Source organism: Musa acuminata, chromosome BXJ2-2, assembly GCF_036884655.1.
Source record: "Musa acuminata AAA Group cultivar baxijiao chromosome BXJ2-2, Cavendish_Baxijiao_AAA, whole genome shotgun sequence".
NCBI lineage: Eukaryota > Viridiplantae > Streptophyta > Magnoliopsida > Zingiberales > Musaceae > Musa > Musa acuminata.
The window spans coordinates 21,601,295-21,622,594 of record NC_088339.1 but is presented as its reverse complement, the minus strand read 5'-3'; the positions used below and the strand labels follow the sequence as shown (position 1 = coordinate 21,622,594).

The following is a 21,300-nucleotide window of genomic DNA, read 5'->3' as shown; positions in this document are numbered from 1 at the left end:
TTGTTATAACTCACATTAAAAATTAAACTTAATAAAATATTTTTATACTCATTGAACTTATTGATTTGTTTTAAAATACATGATCATATATAAAATACCTTTTAAAATTTTTAGAATCTAATCAAAAAATATTTTTAAATAAAATTTTATTTATTTATTTTAATTCTAAATTATTTTTATATCTTATCAATTAATAATAGACAAAGTAAAAATAAATCAGAATATGTGGTCCTATTTAATTGGATAAGATATATTATAGTTTTGAATGAATTTTGATTATAGTCGACAACAAATAGGATAGAAGTTCACTTATTACAGGATTTCTCATGATATAATCTTAATGGAGGGACACTCATAATTGCTTATCCTACACTCTGCTATTGTCTATTAATAGATAGGACCGAGACTCAATACGATAATATACAATAACATACATGAGATTATAGAACTATTCCATCTCCGTTTAGTCTCTATTCCATCGTTCATAGTGATCATGTGAAATATAGAAAAAGAGGATAAGGTGAGCCTAGTTCATTTTATAAATTAGTATTTCTACATCCTACAAATCGAACCACAAAGGCATTCTATAATTTAAATAAAGATATTATGAATGATATCGAAAAATATGTATATCTAATTTTTAATATTAAATTTTAAATATATGCATCTTTAATATTTAATTTTAAATTTAGACATTAAATTTATTTTATATTATAGTATAATTATAATTTTAGCTTATAATATCATCAAATCAACTTTAGACATGCAGAGCCAAAATGGATCATCACCTCGATTGACGAGAGCTTACGATGCACAAGTATCTACTTTCACAGCATCAAGATGATTCAGCAACTCCAAACCCAATCTGCAAATGATTTGACTTTAAAGTCCCACTCTGCTGTGAATTTAATTCCAATGATAAAACTTGGCAGGAAGAATCTTCCGAGCGGCAGACGTCCAAGAGACAAAGGAGGAACAATCACAATCAACTACTTAATTCTCGCAGACACCACGAGGTAGAAGTTCCCAGCACGGTCCTTTCTTGACTTCAGGGCCCACCTCAAGTTCTCATGTGATCAAAAGTACTCGTTTTTCACTTTTGTTTCCTGTTGTTTACTACGTCTTTTAGCTTTGTGAATTTAGAGGTGCTAAGAAATTATTATGATCTGGTGAGGAGCTATCGATCAGTTTACATTGCAACAGTATGCATCAAGTGCGCGAACATGTCAGTCCAGTCTTGGGACCATTCTGACACTGCAGAGCATGGCAACAAATATGGCCTTGTCCACGGTGTCATGAAGAATATAGGTGGCCATCGAGAGACCGTGAAGAAGTGATAAGATGCCCAACCCAAGTTGGAACACACTAGCAATCAGTTCTATCTCACAGATACTGCACAATAATTTTCCTTGTCAACAAAGGCTAATCTCAAGCACTACTCTTCTCATCAAACAAATTACAGATCACTTGCATCACCAAAGAAAGCTGCTCCGAGTCATCATAATGTAAGGAAGAGAAAGCGATTGCAGGAAGAAAAGAAAAGAAAAAGGAAAAATAAAGCTGATGTTTAAGACTTTGGTCAGGATGAACAAATGATTGATTTTATGAGCTCCAGATTCTTGTCAATATACTCCGAAATCTGTTACCGGATAGCTTCTTAACAATCCTTTTTGCATCTGTTACATCAGTCTCAGCGAGTTTTTGCAGATATTTCATGCACCCAGAAGCAATGATCTTTCGTCGAACACCATCGTTGTCTGTCAGGGACAACACTGCAGAGAGCAGAAACTTTTTTGCCACTGGTTTCTCCTCTTCGGGATTGAGGAGCTGCAGAATTCGATTCACGTTTTGGTCCTCTTGGATGAATCTTCTCCGGTTTCTTTGGATGGACATCATGCCGCAGAGCGCCTCGGCTGCCACCTCCCGCACCTGAAACGATTTAGCCTCCAGTAATTTCACGAGTTCCGGCATGAATCCGGCGTCGCCCATCACTTTCTTGCTCCTCTCGGACAGCCCGCAGAGGCGAGACACTGCGTTGAGTGCTGATTCCTGTATGCATATCTCACCGTTTCTCAGGAGGAGGAGAACACGGTCGAGGAAGCCAGAGCTCAGCAGCTGATTCATAGAACTCGGAGATGAGAAACACAGGCTCTCGATAGCCCTGAGGGCAACCTGTCTCGCCTTGGATGTGTGAGCAGAACTTGGATCGAGGACCTGAACGAGCGACCCAACCACTTCTTGGTTCACCACCTCGTGCTTCATGTCATCATCAGAAGCCAGAATCGTTAGGAACTCGATTGCTTTGATCTTGGACGATTCTTCCTTCGATCCTGAGAGCTTCACGAAGACGGAGACCGCCCCTTCTTCCACCATGAACCTCTTGATCTCGTCAACACTGCTAAGGCTCTTCAGTATGTCGCAGGCTGACCGAATCAGCTCTCCGCTGCTGTGGGCATCGCTGCATATCTTCAGCAGCGTCGAGACTCCACCTTGAGCAGAAACTGACCATGCGTTCTCGGAGTTCTCCGTCAGCTTCTTCAGAGCTCGAGCGGCTCTCGCTCTTGCGAGTTGGCTACCCGTAGTCTCCAAAACTCGAATCAGCTGCGCAATGACTCCGGCCACGACGAGAGCTCCTCTGTAGGATTCGAACCCTGCGATTACAGAGATTCCCTCGGCTGCCTCCTCTTGAACGCCTGTCTCACCTTGTTCAAGGAGTTTCACGAGGAGACTGACACCATCGGACATCTCTACCGCCATGATCCTCGCATACTTCTCGTCCTCATGAAGGACATCGTTAAGGGCGCACAATGCCCGAATTCTCATCTGTGAATCACTAATCTTCAGCCTCGAAATAAGATCTCTCAAATAGATCTTCATGTCCTCCCTGCTTGCGCCCACTTCCGGTTTCGACAGGATGATAGCTAGGGAGTGCGCCACAGCCCCAGAAACATACATGTCAGACAGGATTGTGAATTGAACCTCGACCTTGGAGCTCAATATCTCAAGATCGCTCTTCAGGAGCAGCTTCCCGCCGCCGTAAGACTCATCACTGGACTTGTTTGCGAGAACCTGCGCCTCCTTCAAAGTCGAAGTCACGGCTTCCAGTAGCTCCATAAGCTCCGAATTGTTGGTGGAATCGCCGCGGTCAGCTGCTGCCAACAAGCCAGAGTGGAGCTGGTCGAGCTTGCCGCGGATCAGTTGCCATTTCAGAGGGAAGGATCTGACGCAGTATGTGGAGGAAATCAACGCAGTGATGAGCTCCGATGCTCGTCCGAGCGATATCTCTTCAGACTGAGGTGGATTGTGGCCGCAACCTTCGCTCTCTTCGCTCATCTCTGAATCCATGAATTCTGGGACATACTTTCGCAACTCAGTTGTTGAGGAATTGAAGGGAGATTTGGTTGGAGGACTCGAAGACTAAGAAGAACTTTGGTTTCCGCTGTGAACTCTTTTTATTTCTTGGGTGCTCATCCATCTACTCCCATCACACACTTCTGTGCCACACAATATTCCACAAGGTACTGAATGAATATTAAAATCGTTAATGTTCCTTTCACTAACTAGCGGAATTGATGACAAGGTAGTTTGGTCCTCTGGAAGATTGAGGGTAGTTTGGCCTGTTGGAGATTCTGCAAAAGAGTGGAAACCAATGATGATATGTTTGCTGGAAACATTGGAATGAAAGTTAAGTTTTTACTGTATTTGATGATGATGGTAAGTGGCTATCATAGAGTGGAACAGAAGGGATGATATCTATGAGGAATCAAGCATAAGCATTTGGATAAGAATAAAGTTTATTCTGGAAATGATAGGACATATTAATGGATGGGAGCTCATTTTTTAATGAGCTTTTTCTTTTCCTTTTGTGAGGAATAAAGTATCTAGGGTATCTTTAGACTCAATCATATAATAATTTTCTCCTGATGAAAACATCTCCTTGCTCACCAGTTCCAATGAAAATGTTTAGACACCAGCAGGATTGCAATATAATGATGTACTGAAGGTGTTTAGGTTCCTTTTTTGTTTGTTTGTTTTGTTTTATTTCTTGTCATTTCTTGTCCTCTATTCCCTTTTCTGCTGTTTTTATTTCCATCTTTTTATTTTTCATTTTCTTCTATATTTTTTATACCTTTGCATTCTTTTCTTTCTCTTCTAAAATGGAATTTATGTGATTGATGTAGTAAAATATCTTAGAGTGGATCTTGATAAAATGTTATGATTCTTCTTCTATGATTTATCAAAAATATTATCTTTAAATATGAAGATAAAATTATATATGATGGCCTTATCCCATATTGATACAACTTTTGTGCACTGATCTGATCAAATAGATATTATTGGTGAAAAAATATTTTGATTTTATGGTTGAATTATTTGTACCTTGCATGATTCATGCAGGTAGACATCTTGCTTTTTGATAGGTGTCTTTAGCTAGCTTTGGCTGTATTAGTACTTCATATGTGAGAATAATTTAAATATAAAAAATATTTTATTATTTATTTAATTTAAATCCAATCCTAAAGTCTTTTATATACTTTCTCATATATATTCTGAATTTTTTTTTTGTCATACCAAACTGATATCTTGTTATATGTAAGACATTTAAAGTGTAATCAACCCTTAATGTATAATGATTTATTTTTCTTCAAGAAGAATTCTTTAGGTTTTAAATTAACTTGACATGGAAGTAAACATTTTTTTCATTAAAAATTAAAAAAGAAATATTTATCAAACCCAAGAATTCCATATGATGAGTTTATCACAAAGCAACCTAAAAAAATAAAAATAAATAAGAAATCCCATAACCATCCAACACATATCTATCATCTGCCATTAATTCGCCTAGAGATCCAAGATGATGGATTGTATGGTGATGAGCGATTAAGTTCTTTGCCTGTGGAGAAAGACCCTACATATGTGCCACCATTATTACTTTGAAGGACCGTCCTTTCTTGTGGCCTGCTGGTCCAAAGTTCAGAGAGAAAAAGGTGATAGAGAGAGAATCATGGATGTTGAGTTACTGTGATTCTGTGAAGAAAGAGGACCAGCTCTGTTCATGGACCACTTCTCTCTTCCTCGGGTGACAATAATGTGACATTTCCAACATCCTCAGCAACTGGGCAGTCATTGCCCTGCTCATGTGAAGCCCTTTCTTTGTTTGGATTCATTAACCTCAGCCCCGTGATATCACATCTCAAAGCAGAGACCGACTTCTCCGCATGCCTTTAAGCATGGAGGATAAAGCAGAGAGATAGAAAGAAGAACTGCACGATCAGCACCAGAAGAAAGCACAGAAAGGCTGTATTATTCCACCAAAACAAAGAGGGAAACCTTTTGGGGGAGGAACTCAAGTTAAGTATGCATAATTATAATATCATTAAAGCAATGATTTCTGCGAGAACTGCCAAGAAGGCTCAAAGTGAATCGATATTTCTATTCAATGGTGCCCATTTTTAAGGTTCTCTCTTCCAAGAGGAAGCTTGGATTCATCTGCTAAATTAACCTATATAATGATGGCAAAGGCTGTCTCAATTATCCTAACAATCATCAAGAGTTCATCTTTTGGCTGGCTTTGAAACCTATTTAGCCTTCAATATATTCATGCTTTACACACATGGAATTATAATACTTGGGATACCCAATCATTGATCGCTAAAGCAAGAACAGGCTTTTGCTAAAGTAATGCGATTAAGAATCTGACAGAGTAGTTATGATCTGTTTACAGATATAATGATCCATAGCAACAGATGAATTCCATCATTGCATCCTAATGGATAAATGTGAGATTAAGACAATAACCACAAGAGATTACAATTTACAATTTTATTCTAAAATTATTATTTCATAACTAAATTTAAATATCTCTTTCTTCTTCCGTTTTCATCTCGTGCAAAGATAATATGAAGAGAGCAATGAGTAAAGTTGGAGCTAACGGAGAGTGAGATGAGGGACAACGATAGACAACGATGAGTGCGAGCTAAGGGGTGACGATCGACGATTGGAAAGCAAGTTAGGGGTCATGATTGGTAATGAGTGCAAGTTAAGGGCGGCGATAAGTGACAGGCATGAGCTAAGGGGTGGGTTGGGGGGCAACAAGTAGTATTACGAAGATGGCATGTGAGGAAGGAAAAAAGAAGAAGAAAAGATTAAAATCAAAATTGGAGTGGTTATAAATGATAAAATATTATTATTAAGGATATTACTGTTTAAAATCTTTTTTTAATATCTTAAAAATTATCTTTTCATAAATGGATATAAATACCCTATCTTCTTCTTCCTCCTCCTCCTCCTCTTCTTTCTCTTCCTCTTTATCAAAGGACAGTATCCAGGAGATGACAAGTAAGTTAGAGTATAATTTTGAGGAGTGTAAGATAGGGGGCAATAAATGGGGTGGTGACAGGAAACGTTGAGGAGTGTCGATAGTATTGGAAAATCTTATCAGAGCATCTGGAAGAACAGAAAACAAAAAACCATATTCTCAAAGAAAAACATCATGTCACCATAAAACGATTGGTACGTAAAAAATCGTAAAATCAAAAAACTCTACATATCATATAAGATATATTACCTAGGGAAATTATATATCCATGAAAGTTCCCAGATATATAGGAGATGATGAAGGAGGTCACGTGTCCTCCTCTTTAGTAATGATCCATACGGCGGATATAGCGATGACACTCCTCAAATCGTAGCACGATCTTCCTCTCCACGAGTATCATAAGATTGCATTATCTTCAAGAAGGGGCCGACCCTTCTTGTTGTCCACATGCCCCAAACAAGGGTTGTCGATTGAGGAGGAGAGGAAAGAGAGGAGAATGAGAGGGGCAGCCACAAAGATCTCTAACATATGAGCATTATGGTCCCTTCTTATTTATAGAGGTGCATGACAACTTAACTCTAATAGATCATGCTCTATTGGATATTAGATCTCTGTCCAATTACCTAACCCTCTTAAATTAGTAGATCTCTATCTAATATTCTTTTACTAGCTCTTATTGGATCTCATCCGTTGGATTCAATAATACATGAGCTTATTAGATATCCAATAAAACAGGGTTCCGTAGATATCTTATATCTACACCTCTACTCATCGTAACATCTACCATATGTGTGTGACTCTCTATGCTCAATACCAAGTTGGTTGTGAGTCATACCTATCAGAATTCTTTCTAACTCAGTGAATTATTATCTTTATAATAATTCACTTGACACATCGACTATGGATGTACTAGGCCACTACGTCATAATCCCTAGACGATACAGGGGATTCAATCCATTGAAAATGTCTACCCTTAGTTACCATGTATCTATAATTCCTCATCCATATAATATCTCATTTACCATATACTGGGCATAGTGCTATTAGGCACATAATCAGATTCTTTCGGAGAACTCCTTTCTCTCTCAATCTGAATGACCCTAGCCACGGAGTTACTTAAGCAAGAACACATAGGATATTTTTCTCATGACACCGAGAGTAGATTATCCTCTATCGATACTCAATTATCCTCCTAAGGTTGGCCACCACTCTCGATGACCGGTTGTACTAGATCTAGAACTTCCGGACCTATAAGTTCGATATCAAAGAGTGGAGTACTCATATAGGGTATCATTAATGTCTCAAGTCTAAGGACCAAACATACATTTTAGACCATGGAATTACAATCTAACGATGAGGTATTATTAATTATACAGCATTCCGTGAGTAGATTAATTAGTGAACTTATTCTCTAATGAGCACTTGTACTATATCCTTAGTGTCCCCACACAAGCAGCTATAAGACCAGCCGCCTCTATTATTTGGATGGGTATACAACACACCAATATGTCCGGTTATCTCGATGTCTCTCTAGAGTAACCTATGACTAGGATTATTTAAGGTTTGTGTTTAAAGACAAATTTATCTCATTATCGTGATATCATCACGATCTAATTCTCATTATACAGATTCGTAGATATCCCAATATATGTAACATGCAACATAAAATAAGAAAATATCAATAATAGTAATAATAATAATAATAATAAACAAAGAGATTGTGTAGCATGTCACATGTGTCATCATTCATGTGATTGGTTTGCAGGGCACATATGATTAGCAATTTCCCACTTGGCCTAAAGCTAATCACTTACGTGCTTGATCACCATTAGTCCCTTATGACGCTTAAAGACAACATGAGACAATAACTTTGTTAATGGATCTACGATGTTATCTTCAAATGAAATTTTTTCCACTACTACATCACCACAAGCTATGATCTCTTTGATCAGGTGGAACCTTCTTAGAATATGCTTAGACTTCTAATGAGACTTGGGTTCCTTCACTTGAGCAATCACCTCATTATTGTTGTAATATAAAAAAATTGGCTCATTGCTACCTAGCACGACTCCTAGATATCTGATGAACTTCTTCATCCAAACTTCATCTGTTGTTATTTCTACGCAATAATGTACTCCGCCTCTGTGGTCAAGTCAACAATAGTATCTTACTTGGAATTCTTCCAATATACTACTATTATCGACATCAGACTAGAAACTCGAGTCTGTGTAGCCCTCACTCTGAGACCACTTCCTCCATATACTAGTAAAAGATTCTTAGTCTTTTTTAAGCACTTAAAGAATACACTTTACTGTCTTTCAATGTTCCAAACTTGGATCCGCTTGATATATGCTCGTAACACTTCGAGCATGCTTTATATCAGACCTGGTATATAACATAGCATAAATGATAGATCCTATCACTAAGATATAGGGTAGTCTATTCATGTTTGCCCTTTCTTTAGGAGTCTTTGGGAATATACTCTTAGAAAGTGATTTCATGCCTCATCAATATGAGACATCTCTTAGAATTTTTCATGTCAAATCTTTTTACAATAATGTCTATGTATCTGGACTAGGAAAAGCCAAGTATCTTTTGGATCTATCTCTATAGATCCGAATCCCCAAGATATAGGATGTTTCCCTTAAGTTCTTCATTGAGAAATGTCTAGATAGCCAAGCATTTACTATGAAAAGTATTCGTACATTATTCCCAATGATCAAGATGTCATCCATATATAGCACTATGATAGCACTCTCACTTACTTTTTTGTACACACAAGGCTCATCTTCGTTCTTAACAAAATCATAAGATATAATCGTCTCATCATATGTTATGTTCTAACTTTAGAAAGTTTATTTTAGTCCATATAAAGATCTAAGTAATCTACACACCTTATCTCGACTCTCCTTAGACATGAATCCCTTAAGTTGTATCATATATGCCTCCTCCTCGAGGTTGCTATTGAAGAATATGATTTTCACGTCCATTTGTCAAATCTTATAGTCATAGTGTGCTACAATTGCTAACAGAATTCAGATGAAGTTTAACATGACTATGGGTGAGAATGTTTCATTATAGTCAACTCCTTGTCTTTGAGGATACTCCGTAGCCACTAGTCTTGCTTTATAGGTCTTCACCTTTCCATCTACTTTAATCTTCTTCTTGAAGATCTACTTTTAACCAATGGGTACGATACCCTCAGGTGCTTCAATTAGGTTCCAAACCATATTGGAATGCATAAAATCCATCTCAAAATTCGTAGCTTATTACCATTTCTCGAAGTCTATACTCATAATAGCCTTTTCGTAAGTTTGAGGATCATTATCCTCAACATCCTCTCCTTTGATATGTCTCACATATCTCTTTGGAGGATGAGATACTATGTCGGACTTATGCAAAGTTGGAACTTGTGTGCTAGGTACCTAAACATACTAGGGTTACGGAATGGTGCTTGAGCTATGTTCTCCAACCTTATTCAACTCTATCATGCTCCCACTGTTTTTACCAATAATATGTTCATTCTCAAGAAATATCACTCTCTTGGCTACAAAAACCTTTTGGTCCTCAAGTGATAGAAATAATACATACAAGTTTCTTTGGGGTATCCCATGAATTTGTATCGTTCAGTCCTTTATTCCAACTTGTCGATGTTGTGCCTTCCTAACATAGGCAGTGCAGTCCCAAATCTTAACAACATTAAGATCGAGTTTCTTCCCTTTTCATATTTCATATGGTATAGATACTACCGACTTAGTTGAAACTCTATTTAGAAGGTAAGATGTGGACTCCAGGGTATATCCCTAGAATAAGATGGGTAGGAGGGGTACATTGAGATAGGATTCCTTTATCTTTGAGGAACTGAGTGAACTTTGTACTTAAGTATTCACTTCCTTGATCTGATCGAAGATTCTTGAGACTCTTTCAAGTCTAGTTTTCTACCTCATTCTTATATTTTATGAATTTTTCAAAGGCTTTGGACTTGTACTTCATTAAGTACATATGTTCGTACCTAGAGAAATCATCAGTGAAAGTGATAAAATAGGAGTAACCTCCTATGGCTTGAGTCGATATAGGACTATATACATCACTATATGTGAGTTCCAACAACTCAGTGGTTCTCTCTCCAGTTCCACTAAATGGAGAATTGGTCAATTTTCTATGAAGGCAATGCTCGCAAGTTATATATGACTTATAGTCGAATGGATCTAGGTATCCATCCTTGAGCAACTTTTGGATTCTTCCTTCATATATATGACATAGCCTACAATGTCATAGGTATGCATTATTCACCTCATCTTGTTTTCTCTTAGACACATATACATTCATGATATATGGAGCAATATCTAGCATAAATAAACCATTATGCAATATTTATCTAGTGATGATCTTATCATCCAATATTATTGAATAACTATTATTCTCAAAAACGAATTTATATCCATTAATTGTCAAACATAAAATAAAAATAATATTTTTGATAATAGAAGGAATGAAATAACATGCATCCAATGCAATTGTAGCTCAATTAGGCAAATGTAGGGTGACCTCGCCAATAGCTACTGCAACAATTTTTGCTCCATTGCCCATCTTCAGATCCATCTCACCTTTCGCCAATCTCCTAGGATTTACCAGAACTTACAATGAATTACAGATGTGATAAATACTGTCAGTATCCAATACCTTTGTGTTATCATAAAAATATGATAAATAGAGACTAATCATGAATGTACTTGAAGCTTCTTCAAGCTTCTATTTTTCCTTCTCTGTAATGTACTCTTTGTAATTTCTCTTTCAGTACTCGTCTTTACCATAGTGGGGAAGTACGGACATTTGTCTTTTGTCGGATTCTTCTTAGCAAACTTTACTTTGCCCGATTTGCCCTTACCCTTCTTAAGGAACTTCTTTGTATTCATTTTTTTTCTAAACTCACCAGAATAGAGAAATGGCTTCTCTTTCTTGATTGTACTCTCAGCCTCCCTTAATATATTGAGGAGCGCAAGGAGAGTCACCTCAAGCTTGTTCATATTGAAATTCATAATGAATTGAGAAAAAAAATATGGTAGGGACTGAAGCACAAGATCCACACAGAAGTTATCCTCTAGGACCATTCATAAACCCGTGAGCTTCTCTATCTACTCAATCATCTTAAGGATATGGTTCTGAACCAATGTCCCCTTAGTTATTATCTTGGCACGAAAGAGACTCTTTGATATCTCATATCACTAAGTCCTTTTATGTTCCTCAAATAATTTACAGAGATATAGGAGAATGAATCTAACATCCATCTTTTCATGTTGTCTCTGTAACTCGAGAGTCATGGAGCCCAACATGTGACACTGAGCAAGAGTGGAGTCGTCTAAATACTTCACGTAGCGAGTGATCTTATCATTACTTGCCCCTTCCTTGGGCGTGAGCACCATTGTGTCAAGGACATATACGATTTTCTCTACTGTGAGAATGATTCTCAAGTTGTGGAGCAAATCCGTGTAGTTTGGACCAGTGAGGTAGTTGACATCAAGTATGTCATGTAAGAGATTTGCAAGCGACATGTTTCTGATAAACAAAGATATAATAACAAAAAATAATATATATATTTTACAAAAATAAACAATCAAGATATGAACTTTTATCTTAACTTGCTCCTACTATTTTTTCACGAAACACACAACTCCATTTTGTATGTGAATTAGAGATCCTCGACGGATCTCTAGTGAGGATTGGGATATAATTAGCATTTTAGTATAACTTTGAGGGACTCGACCAATCATACTAAGCCCGAAAAGGTAGGCAACTTTTGTCAATCACAACTCGTTGTGATTCCCATCCTGTTTGGCTTTTGAACGATGATGGCCTCGATCAACCATGATGTTTGGTTAAGTCATCACCATCATTATAAGATGAGTCTAATTCGATGCTATGCCCTTGAGGGACTCAACTAAGCATACCATGTCCTTAAGTCACTTGTGACATCTCTTTGTCATAGACAAGATCTTGAATCAAAATATAGGTGAGTCTCGAGGGACTCGACCAACTCAATCTATGTCAGAAATTGATTTCTTCTTATAACGATGTAAGGCTACGTGAGTCAATCTAATTGTCTCACACTTACTGACTTAATATTATTGTGAGAGGGGATTTTTGATTTGGTCACACACACACACACACACACACACACACACATATATATATATATATATATATATACATACGTATCTAGTAGATGTATAAGCAATCATATATCACATATGAGCAATCACATCAGATGATCATGGACCATAACATAATGTGATCAGGTCCGAGCTAGTAGGCCCAATCACCTATATCACAATCTATTTTTACATCGACGTATCTCCATTTCCTGTGATCGTCAATCTTGTCTGCATTGGTTTTGTCGGCATCTTGGGGCATCTCTATGTGTCACGATCATCCGTTTCGATCTCGTGGATTCCACTGTCACCTCCATGCTGCCATCGCATCTTCTCGTGTGATTATAATATAATCACAGGCCACGTAGGCCCAATAATAAAAAAAAATAAAGGCTCGCATGACTCAATAATAATAATAATCACATCACATACATCACATCACATGTTTCATGATCATCTATCTATATCATACATCATATGTACACATCATCATATAGGACTACTAGATAATAATAATAATAATAATAATAATAATAATAATAATAAAATTATTTAATTAATTATATATAATATTTTTGGGAACCTTATTATAGGGTGCCCCTTATACGGTAGGAAGTCCCTTATGTTGTTAGGAAACTCTACCCGTTAGGGCAGCCTTGGGCGACCAAGAAAGCCTAGCCCCAAGGTGTCCCTTGCGACGAGGACTCCTAGCTGCAAGTTACCATGAGCGGCCAGGAAATCCTGGTCACTAAGCTGCCCCTTACGGATAGGAATCCTTGGTCGTAGGGTCACCTCCTACAATCAGGAAACCCTAGCGGCCATGACTCCTTGGTCGCATGGGGTGTTGTTGTTTGGCCAATAACAGCATGGCTGCTCTCGATCTACTATATGTGGCCAGGACGAGAGCCTCTTCTAAGGCTCTCGGCCAAGGCTACAAGCAACCTTTGGTCAATCCATAGGGTAACAATAGCTGCTATCACTTTCTCCCTCTTTTGTGTCAATAATTTTGATGTCAAAAGGCCTCTCTATAGCACCTCTCAATAGCGAGAAAAGGTGTTGTCCAAATATGAAAACTATGACAAAATTCACAACAATAATGCATAAAATTATTCTATGTGATTCATCAACACACTTAATTCAAAAATAATTATTGCATGAACCAACCTGGCTTTGATACTACTATTGAAAAATCTGATCAGAGCATCATATACATAGGGGAAGAATAGAAAATAAAAAACTAGATTCCTAAAGAAAAATATCTTATCATCGATTGGTGCATAAAAAACTATAAAATCAAAAAATTTACGTGTATCATATGAGATGTGTTACTTAGGGAGATTGTATATCCTTGAAGGATCCCAAATCTATAGAAGAGAATGAATGATGTCACATGTCCTCCTCTCTAGTGGTGATCCACATAGTGGATGCAGCAACGACGCTCCTTAAATCGCAGCACGATCTTCCTCTCCATACGCACCACAAGATTACGTTATCTTCAAGAAGAGGTCGACCCTTCTTCTTATCCACATGCCCAAAATAAGGTCGAGGAGGAGAGGAGTAGGAGGAGCGACCATAGAGATCTCTAGCCTATTAGCATTGTGGTCCCTTCCTATTTATAGAGGTGCATGATAATTTAACCATAATAGATTCTGTCGGTATTGGATCTCTATTCAATTACCCAAGCCTCTTAGATTAGTAGATCTCTATTCATTAATCTCTTAGTAACTCTTATTAGATCTCATCCACAAGAACTAATAATATAGGGGCTTGTTAGATATCTAATAAAACATGGGTTTCATAGATATCTCATATTTGTTCCTTTACTCATCGTAATATTTACCATATGTGTGTGACCCTCTAGGCCTAATACTGAGTTGGCTGTGAGTTGTACCTGTCAAAACTCATTCTGACTTAATGAATTATTATCTCCAAATAATTCACTCAGCTTATCGACTACGGACGTACTATGTCACTACACCATAATTCTCAAATGATACAATGAGATCCAATCCATTAGACTTGTTTACCATCAATTACCGTATATCTATAATCTCTTATCCATCTAATATCCCAAAGACTGTGTATCAGGCATGGTATTGTCAAACCTATACGAAATCTATTTGAGTCTCGCTCGAATCGGATTCTCCTAGAGAACTCCTTTCTCAACCCCAATGACCCTAGTCAGGGATTTACCTAAGCGAGAACATATAAGATATTCCTCTCATGACACTAAGAGTGGATGATCCTCTTTTGACACTCATTTGTCTTCGTAAGATTGACTACCACTCCCGATGACCGATTGTGTTAGATCTAAAACTTCCAAGTCTATAATTTTAGTATCAAAGAGTAGAGTACTCATATAGGGCATCCTTGATGTCTTAAGTTTAAGGACCAGACATATAATTGAGATCACAAACTACTGTATGACAATGAGGTATTATTAATCATCCGGTATTCCGTGAGCGAATCAATTAGTGAACTCATTCTTGAATGAGCACTTGCACTATATCCCTTATGTTTCTATACGAGTAGTTATGAGATTAGTTGCCTCTATTATATCGACGAGTATACAACACACTAATCTATTCGATTATCTCAATATCTCTCTTAAGTAACATATAACTAGGATTATTTAAGGTCTGTGTTTAAAGATGAATTGATCTTATTATCGTGAGAAAATATCAATAATAATCATGGACATCATAGTAAATGCTATATGCAACATAAAATGAAAAAATTAATAATAATAATAAACAAAGAGATTGTGTAGCATGACATATGTTATCTTAGCATCTATGACTAGCAGATAGTGACAAAATGCTTATACGACGATCGTAGATGATGTGAAGAAAGAAAAATAAAATAAAATTAAAATTAAAAGGATTATAAATAATATAATATTATTTTATTAATTTTTAAAGAGATTATGAATAGTAAAGAAAATTATCAATTTTTATAGTAAAAATGAAGCTTTAATAGTAAACTCCTTTTATTAATTTCTTAAAAGAGTATCCTGATGCTACGTCTCATAGTACTTCCGATGAAACCTTCCAAAGTAAATGTTTCAAATGTTGCAACTTAATTCTGACCAGTTGACACGTAGGGAGATATGAGATTGCTACCTTCTACAAATACGTAAAACAACGTCGTATAATAAAAGCATGAAACATTTTTTGTTTCCGGAATTTCACACAACTTAAGTTACAACTCGAAAATGTGACGCACATCTAGAGGCACGCCACTCCTGTCCACGTCCTTCGGTTGCGTCTTAAGTCTGCTCGTGAAGTAGCTAACGGTCTTGATATAATCGGATTTGTGTACTTACCCTCCGATCTCAAATCTCAACCGTGCATTGTGTAAGGTGAGATGGACAGAGAGGACCCACCTCGAGCAGGTGTGGCCCACCGACAATTCAACGGCTGATATGGATGGGAGGGATGGGCGGTGTATGTGGCAAAATTGGATCGGGATATGAAACCGTACGAACGAAAGCGGCAGCCCTACTCATGTGATGTGTCTTTTTGCCTACTTATCACAGTTTATTTCCCTTACAAATTTTAATATTAGTAAATTCATTCATAAAATCAATATACAAAATATAAAAATATTCAAGATTAAGGATAAGAAAAATATATGTAGTTCGAAATTAAAAACAAATACATAGAGCAGTTACTTTAGAAGGGAAGATGACGTGTAAATCTACTTTTTACCATTTTTTAATTAATACGTTAGTACTCCGAAAAAGTAAAAAGTAAAAACACACAAAAGATGACGTGAAAGCGTTTCACGTCGCTTTCGTGCGTTCTGTTACCCGGAGGGGAAACCTTCCGTTCCGGATGGTCCCCACACAGTACACTTGAAAAACTACGAATTGAGTGACGACCAACCGATCAAGCCTACACGGACTCTCCCCACACTCGCCACGTCACCTTATACCCCTCCAATTGTCGTGGCGCTAGTCGTCCAAAAGCACTCCGGAATGCTCTTCTTCGGCTCGCCCTAACTCTCGCTTCTTTTACCGCTCCACTAATTACTAATTGCTGCCACCGTGCAATCCTGTTACCCGATCTCCCCTATTTTAACCCCATTCGTTCTCTTCTCTCCCCCATTCCCCTGGCCTGCCTTCCACCAGATCCTATTACGTCCCTCCCCTCCGGTTTTCCTAGCCAGGTTTCTTTCTCTCACTCGCTCTGTGCGCTGATCACTGGTTTTTGTTTGTTTTTTTCTTTCATTCATTGGATCATTTTGCCTTCGACACTGGGACTTCCATGTGAGATGGCAATCTACTCCGTCAAAGGAATCAGAATTGTTAAATCATGTGGAGATTATAGTAAGTGGATCTTTCTGTTGTCAATGGGGGGTGGGAAATGGGAGTAAGGGTACTAAAGGAACTACCTTGTGAGTGATACATCAATATAAGTTAGGATTTGATGAGCGATGTTCAATATAGGACACTGTTGTGAAGTCATATTAACCCTAGGTTTTGCCTGGTGAGCCATCACGTCGCCTTCCACTCAGTTGATGGATGCGATATACGTAGTTCTTGATCATGGTAAGCTTCGCTGTGAGCGAGCTAGTACCTTAGGGAAAGCAATATATGATTGAACGGTAAAATGTTTCTGAATGGATGCCCAGGAATTTTGTTGGTGAAACAAAATGCAAAAATTAGTAACGGGATGTCCGGAATCTAAAACCCAAAAACAATTGCTAGTAATCATCAAATATATTTCTGGAATTTTACATGACCACTTTACATGTTTGATCATGACACCACCAGTATTAAAAGTATTATTATAGAGACTCATAGCAGATCAGAAGATAAGTTGGTTTGAAATGGGATTTGGAGATCAATGTCAAGAGTCAAGACTACAGGCTTGCTGGCCAGCAAATGCGCACCTCAAAAATTTTCATTGCTTTTGTGAGGCTACCATTTTGCATGTTCTCTGTCAAACAAAGCATGGGCTTGCATTTATATCCGACAGGATCCTTCTACAGTCGTTGCTGAAAGCTGCATGCCCAGGTTGAGTTCCTACTGTCTTACTGGTCACAAGGTTACCTACTTTGTTTGCAGAAGGTATGAATATAACGAGGGTGGTTACTGTGCCAACAACTTTCCAGCCCTTTGTTAAAACTTTTGCATCTGATTCATGTGCATGAGGTTAAGATCATAGCACAAATCCTCCTTTTGTAAGGCTCCCATGATACTTGAACACTAACTGAATTAACAACAGGTTGATACTTTTAACAGTTTTTTAATTCCTTAATTGTTTGTGGATTTTCTTCTCCATGATTCCTGATGGTCTTGCACTGGTGTAAAATGTACTGAATTTTAATTTTTTTTAAAAAATCAACTAAGAGGCAACTCCTCCTCAATACCCAGATTATAAAGAGTTGTCCAGCTTTTTCTTCAGTTGTATCTGCATCTAAGTTTTGGAAAAAAATGTGCATGCAAACTAATAATGATCTCAGGAATTTGAGATCAGAATGTGGGTATCTGACATGTCTTCTTGTGTGTTTGACCTAGTTATCTTGCATAAACTTTTGCATGAATATTGTGGATCATACCTTTGAAACTGTTGAATGGTCATTTAAGTTGTTTTACAAGATTACCAACTGTAGAGTAAGGGAATTTAGTCACTATTTTTTATACTTATGGCTGAAGAAGCTTGTTATATTACAATTTTGATGTCCATGGAAGAACTGGTGTACTCATATCTCTTTTATCTGGACTTGTGCAGATTGCTTATTCCAGTTTGGTTTAGTGTACATAATATTACACTGATATAATTGTGATATCAGTCATGAAACACATGCATCTTATTGTGGAGTATCAGCAGTTGCTGAACAATCTTATGGTGGCCTCTGTAGTTTGAGGACAATTGAGTCTATGCATGTTACACTGAGTAAGCAGGAGATCTGTCAATAAGATATGGGATGTGAATGGTGAATCTTTGAACTGAAACCAGAAACAGATGGAGTCTTGTGGGCCTTTCATTTTGGAGAACCCCCCGAGACATCACCCGCTGTCTCCATTGAGGGCATTTAGAGGTGTATTGTGTTTAGTAATACTTCTCTTGACTGCTTTTATGATGGTTGTTTATTGCGCCCCTGTGACCACTATCTTGCTGCGGCTCTTCAGCGTTCATTACAGCAGGAAAGCAACTTCTCTTTTCTTTGCTACATGGTTATCTCTGTGGCCCTTTCTGTTTGAGAAAATCAACAAGACCAAGGTGATTTTTTCTGGTGAAACTTTGCCCATGAGAGAGCGAGTTCTGCTTTTTGCTAACCACAGAACTGAAGTTGACTGGATGTACATATGGGATCTTGCATGGAGGAAGGGTCGCTTGGGATATTTGAAATATATCCTCAAGGGCAGCTTGATGAAATTACCAATATTTGGTTGGGCATTTCAGATTTTGGAGTTCATTGCAGTGGAGAGAAAATGGGAAATTGATGAATCAATTATGCGTAAGAAGCTTTCAAGTTTTGAAGATCCTCGAGATCCTCTTTGGCTTGTTATTTTTCCCGAGGGAACTGACTACACGTAACATTCATTTATCTTTCACCTAATATCCTTTTAGATTTTGGAAATGTGTGAAGCATCAATATTTTCTTGCTCTTAGAAGTATCACTTGTCTTGGTACATACCAGACATTTTTATAATTGATTTACCTTGTGTGGTATTTTAACTGCAATTAGTCACTGTGAAAAAGATCTTGCTACCGGTTTTTTACTACATTTGTTCTAGTATTGAACATGAAAAGGGCTTTAAAGCTGGTAATAATAATGCCTCCGTTGGTGTCCCAGTGAGAAGAAGTGCATCAAAAGTCAACAGTTTGCAGCTGAAAATGGTTTGCCGATTCTCAGAAATCTGCTTATTCCGAAAACAAAGGGGTTCTTTGCATGTTTGGAAGTTTTAAGAAACTCCTTGGATGCAGGTAGGTTGTATTTACATATCTATCCTGAGCTTTAAAAAAGACCTTCGATTCAGGTAGGTTGCCTTTGTATTTCTATTATCAGTCTTTCTTTATTTACTATGTTACGCTGGAGGCATTTAATTTATTCGATTATGTCCTCAAAAGTATAACTTCTATAGTTTATTGAGTATAGAATGTTGCTAAAATCCTGACAATTCAGCAACACAGAGGCAGCACCAACTCATATATATTTGATTTGTAACATAGGAAAATGAGGGAAGTCATTTCCAAGATTATCTATCAACTAAATTTCAATTTTATTTTATCGAATTAAGATGAATTACAGTCAGCTCCTTAAGTAAACTAACTTATGTAAATCACCCTTTTTAGTTGTTCCAAGCAATCATTTACCTGAATTACTTAAAGTTGCCATGAATTATGGAAATGCTACAAAATGCAACGTGGAAAGGTCACTATGAATCTCAGTTTCAAGCATGGACGTTTCACCCCTTTCTTATGATGTAAGTCTCCTTATCAAACTGTTCTTCGAGAAGACATTCTTATGTCGATCAAACTTTGTTGTCCCTACCATTTTTTGTACTGGAGGTTGAGTTCTACTTTATTTATTTATACTTGTTTTCCTCTAATTATTCTTTAGCTGGAATTTATTTGTTACTGTTAATGAACTCTTGTGGGCCTTTTACCTTTCGATCACAGAAAATCACAGAAAAAAAGAAGTATTTGCAACTTTATAGTGGCAACCAACATGTCACAATCTTGCTTTCAACTGCATCTGATTCTTCCTGTGTTTATTCATTCATTACATGTAGATTTTGTACAATTTGCAATGTTACCTTGGCTACAAGTACTCCTGTTCAGCTGTGTTGTAGATACTGTCTTCTGCTTCTGTCGTCCTTCCTTTGTTCATATGTTCATGATATTTCTTGTTGATTTTATGCAGTTTATGATGTCACTATTGGCTACAAGCATCGCTGCCCAACTCTTATTGATAATATCTTCGGTGTGGATCCTTCTGAAGTCCATATTCATGCCCAACGGATTCTTCTCTGTGAGATCCCAACATCTGAAAATGAGGCAGCTAAGTGGCTGATAGCGAGGTTCAGGGTCAAGGATGAACTCCTAGCTGATTTTACCACTCTTGGATATTTTCCTAATCCAGGAACCGAAGGAGATCTTTCTACATTGGCCTGCCTAGCAAAATGCTCCTTGGTAATGGTTCTAACTGGCACTTTCATGTACTTAACGCTTTTCTCATCTATTTGGTTCAAGATTTATGTAGCATTCAGCTGTGCTTCTCTTTCGTTTGCAACCTACTTCAACGTACTACCCTCACCGCTACATGATTGTACCAAGGCATTGTTCTACGGCAAGATGAAAACTATGTAGATTTTGTCATGTAAGCCTTATGATTTATCTTATTCGACTGCAGAATATTAATGGTATTACTTTAGGCTGCTAACTTCTATTTCCTTTTGCCAATGCTATTATGACTTGTGCTTCATATTTTTCTCATTGTTGTTATAGATTTTTTTATTGACAGCTTAATGATGCTGTAGAATATTTCAGAAGATTCCTGAACTTTGTCTTTGCTTATGAGAAGAGTAGTGAATCAAACAGTTAAATTTACATTAGCCATCTTGATCACAAAAAATAATCATGTATGACAGAGTAGGTCTAATGGCAATTGTTTTTTTTACTGATATACCTGCAGTCACAAACTAAACATGAAAGGACCCCTGAATAAATTGAATTTATAGGTTTAGGATCATTAGTTGCCTTTCCGGTAGTTCTATGATATCTTTTCGATTGGCAATAGATGTTACCTAATTTATGGATGATCAAGGATTACAAAGTTGGAAATTAGAAGGGCCTTCTAACTAGTTAGTAAGACCAG

General features: G+C 37.3%; 2 protein-coding genes across 2 annotated transcripts; one reads left to right on the top strand and one right to left on the bottom strand.

Annotated features, from left to right (window-relative positions):
- Positions 1 to 1,423: 1,423 nt before the first annotated feature.
- LOC135605333 (vacuolar protein 8-like) lies at positions 1,424 to 3,574 on the bottom strand. The gene has a single exon (XM_065095310.1). The coding sequence runs from the start codon at positions 3,343 to 3,345 to the stop codon at positions 1,603 to 1,605; it is 1,743 nt and encodes a 580-aa protein (XP_064951382.1). The 5' UTR covers positions 3,346 to 3,574; the 3' UTR covers positions 1,424 to 1,602.
- Positions 3,575 to 16,497: 12,923 nt separating this feature from the next.
- LOC135605332 (probable 1-acyl-sn-glycerol-3-phosphate acyltransferase 5) lies at positions 16,498 to 21,148 on the top strand. The gene is made up of 4 exons (XM_065095308.1): positions 16,498 to 16,638; positions 18,207 to 19,012; positions 19,276 to 19,406; positions 20,347 to 21,148. The coding sequence occupies exons 2-4, from the start codon at positions 18,441 to 18,443 to the stop codon at positions 20,790 to 20,792; spliced, it is 1,149 nt and encodes a 382-aa protein (XP_064951380.1). The 5' UTR covers positions 16,498 to 16,638; positions 18,207 to 18,440; the 3' UTR covers positions 20,793 to 21,148.
- Positions 21,149 to 21,300: the final 152 nt, after the last annotated feature.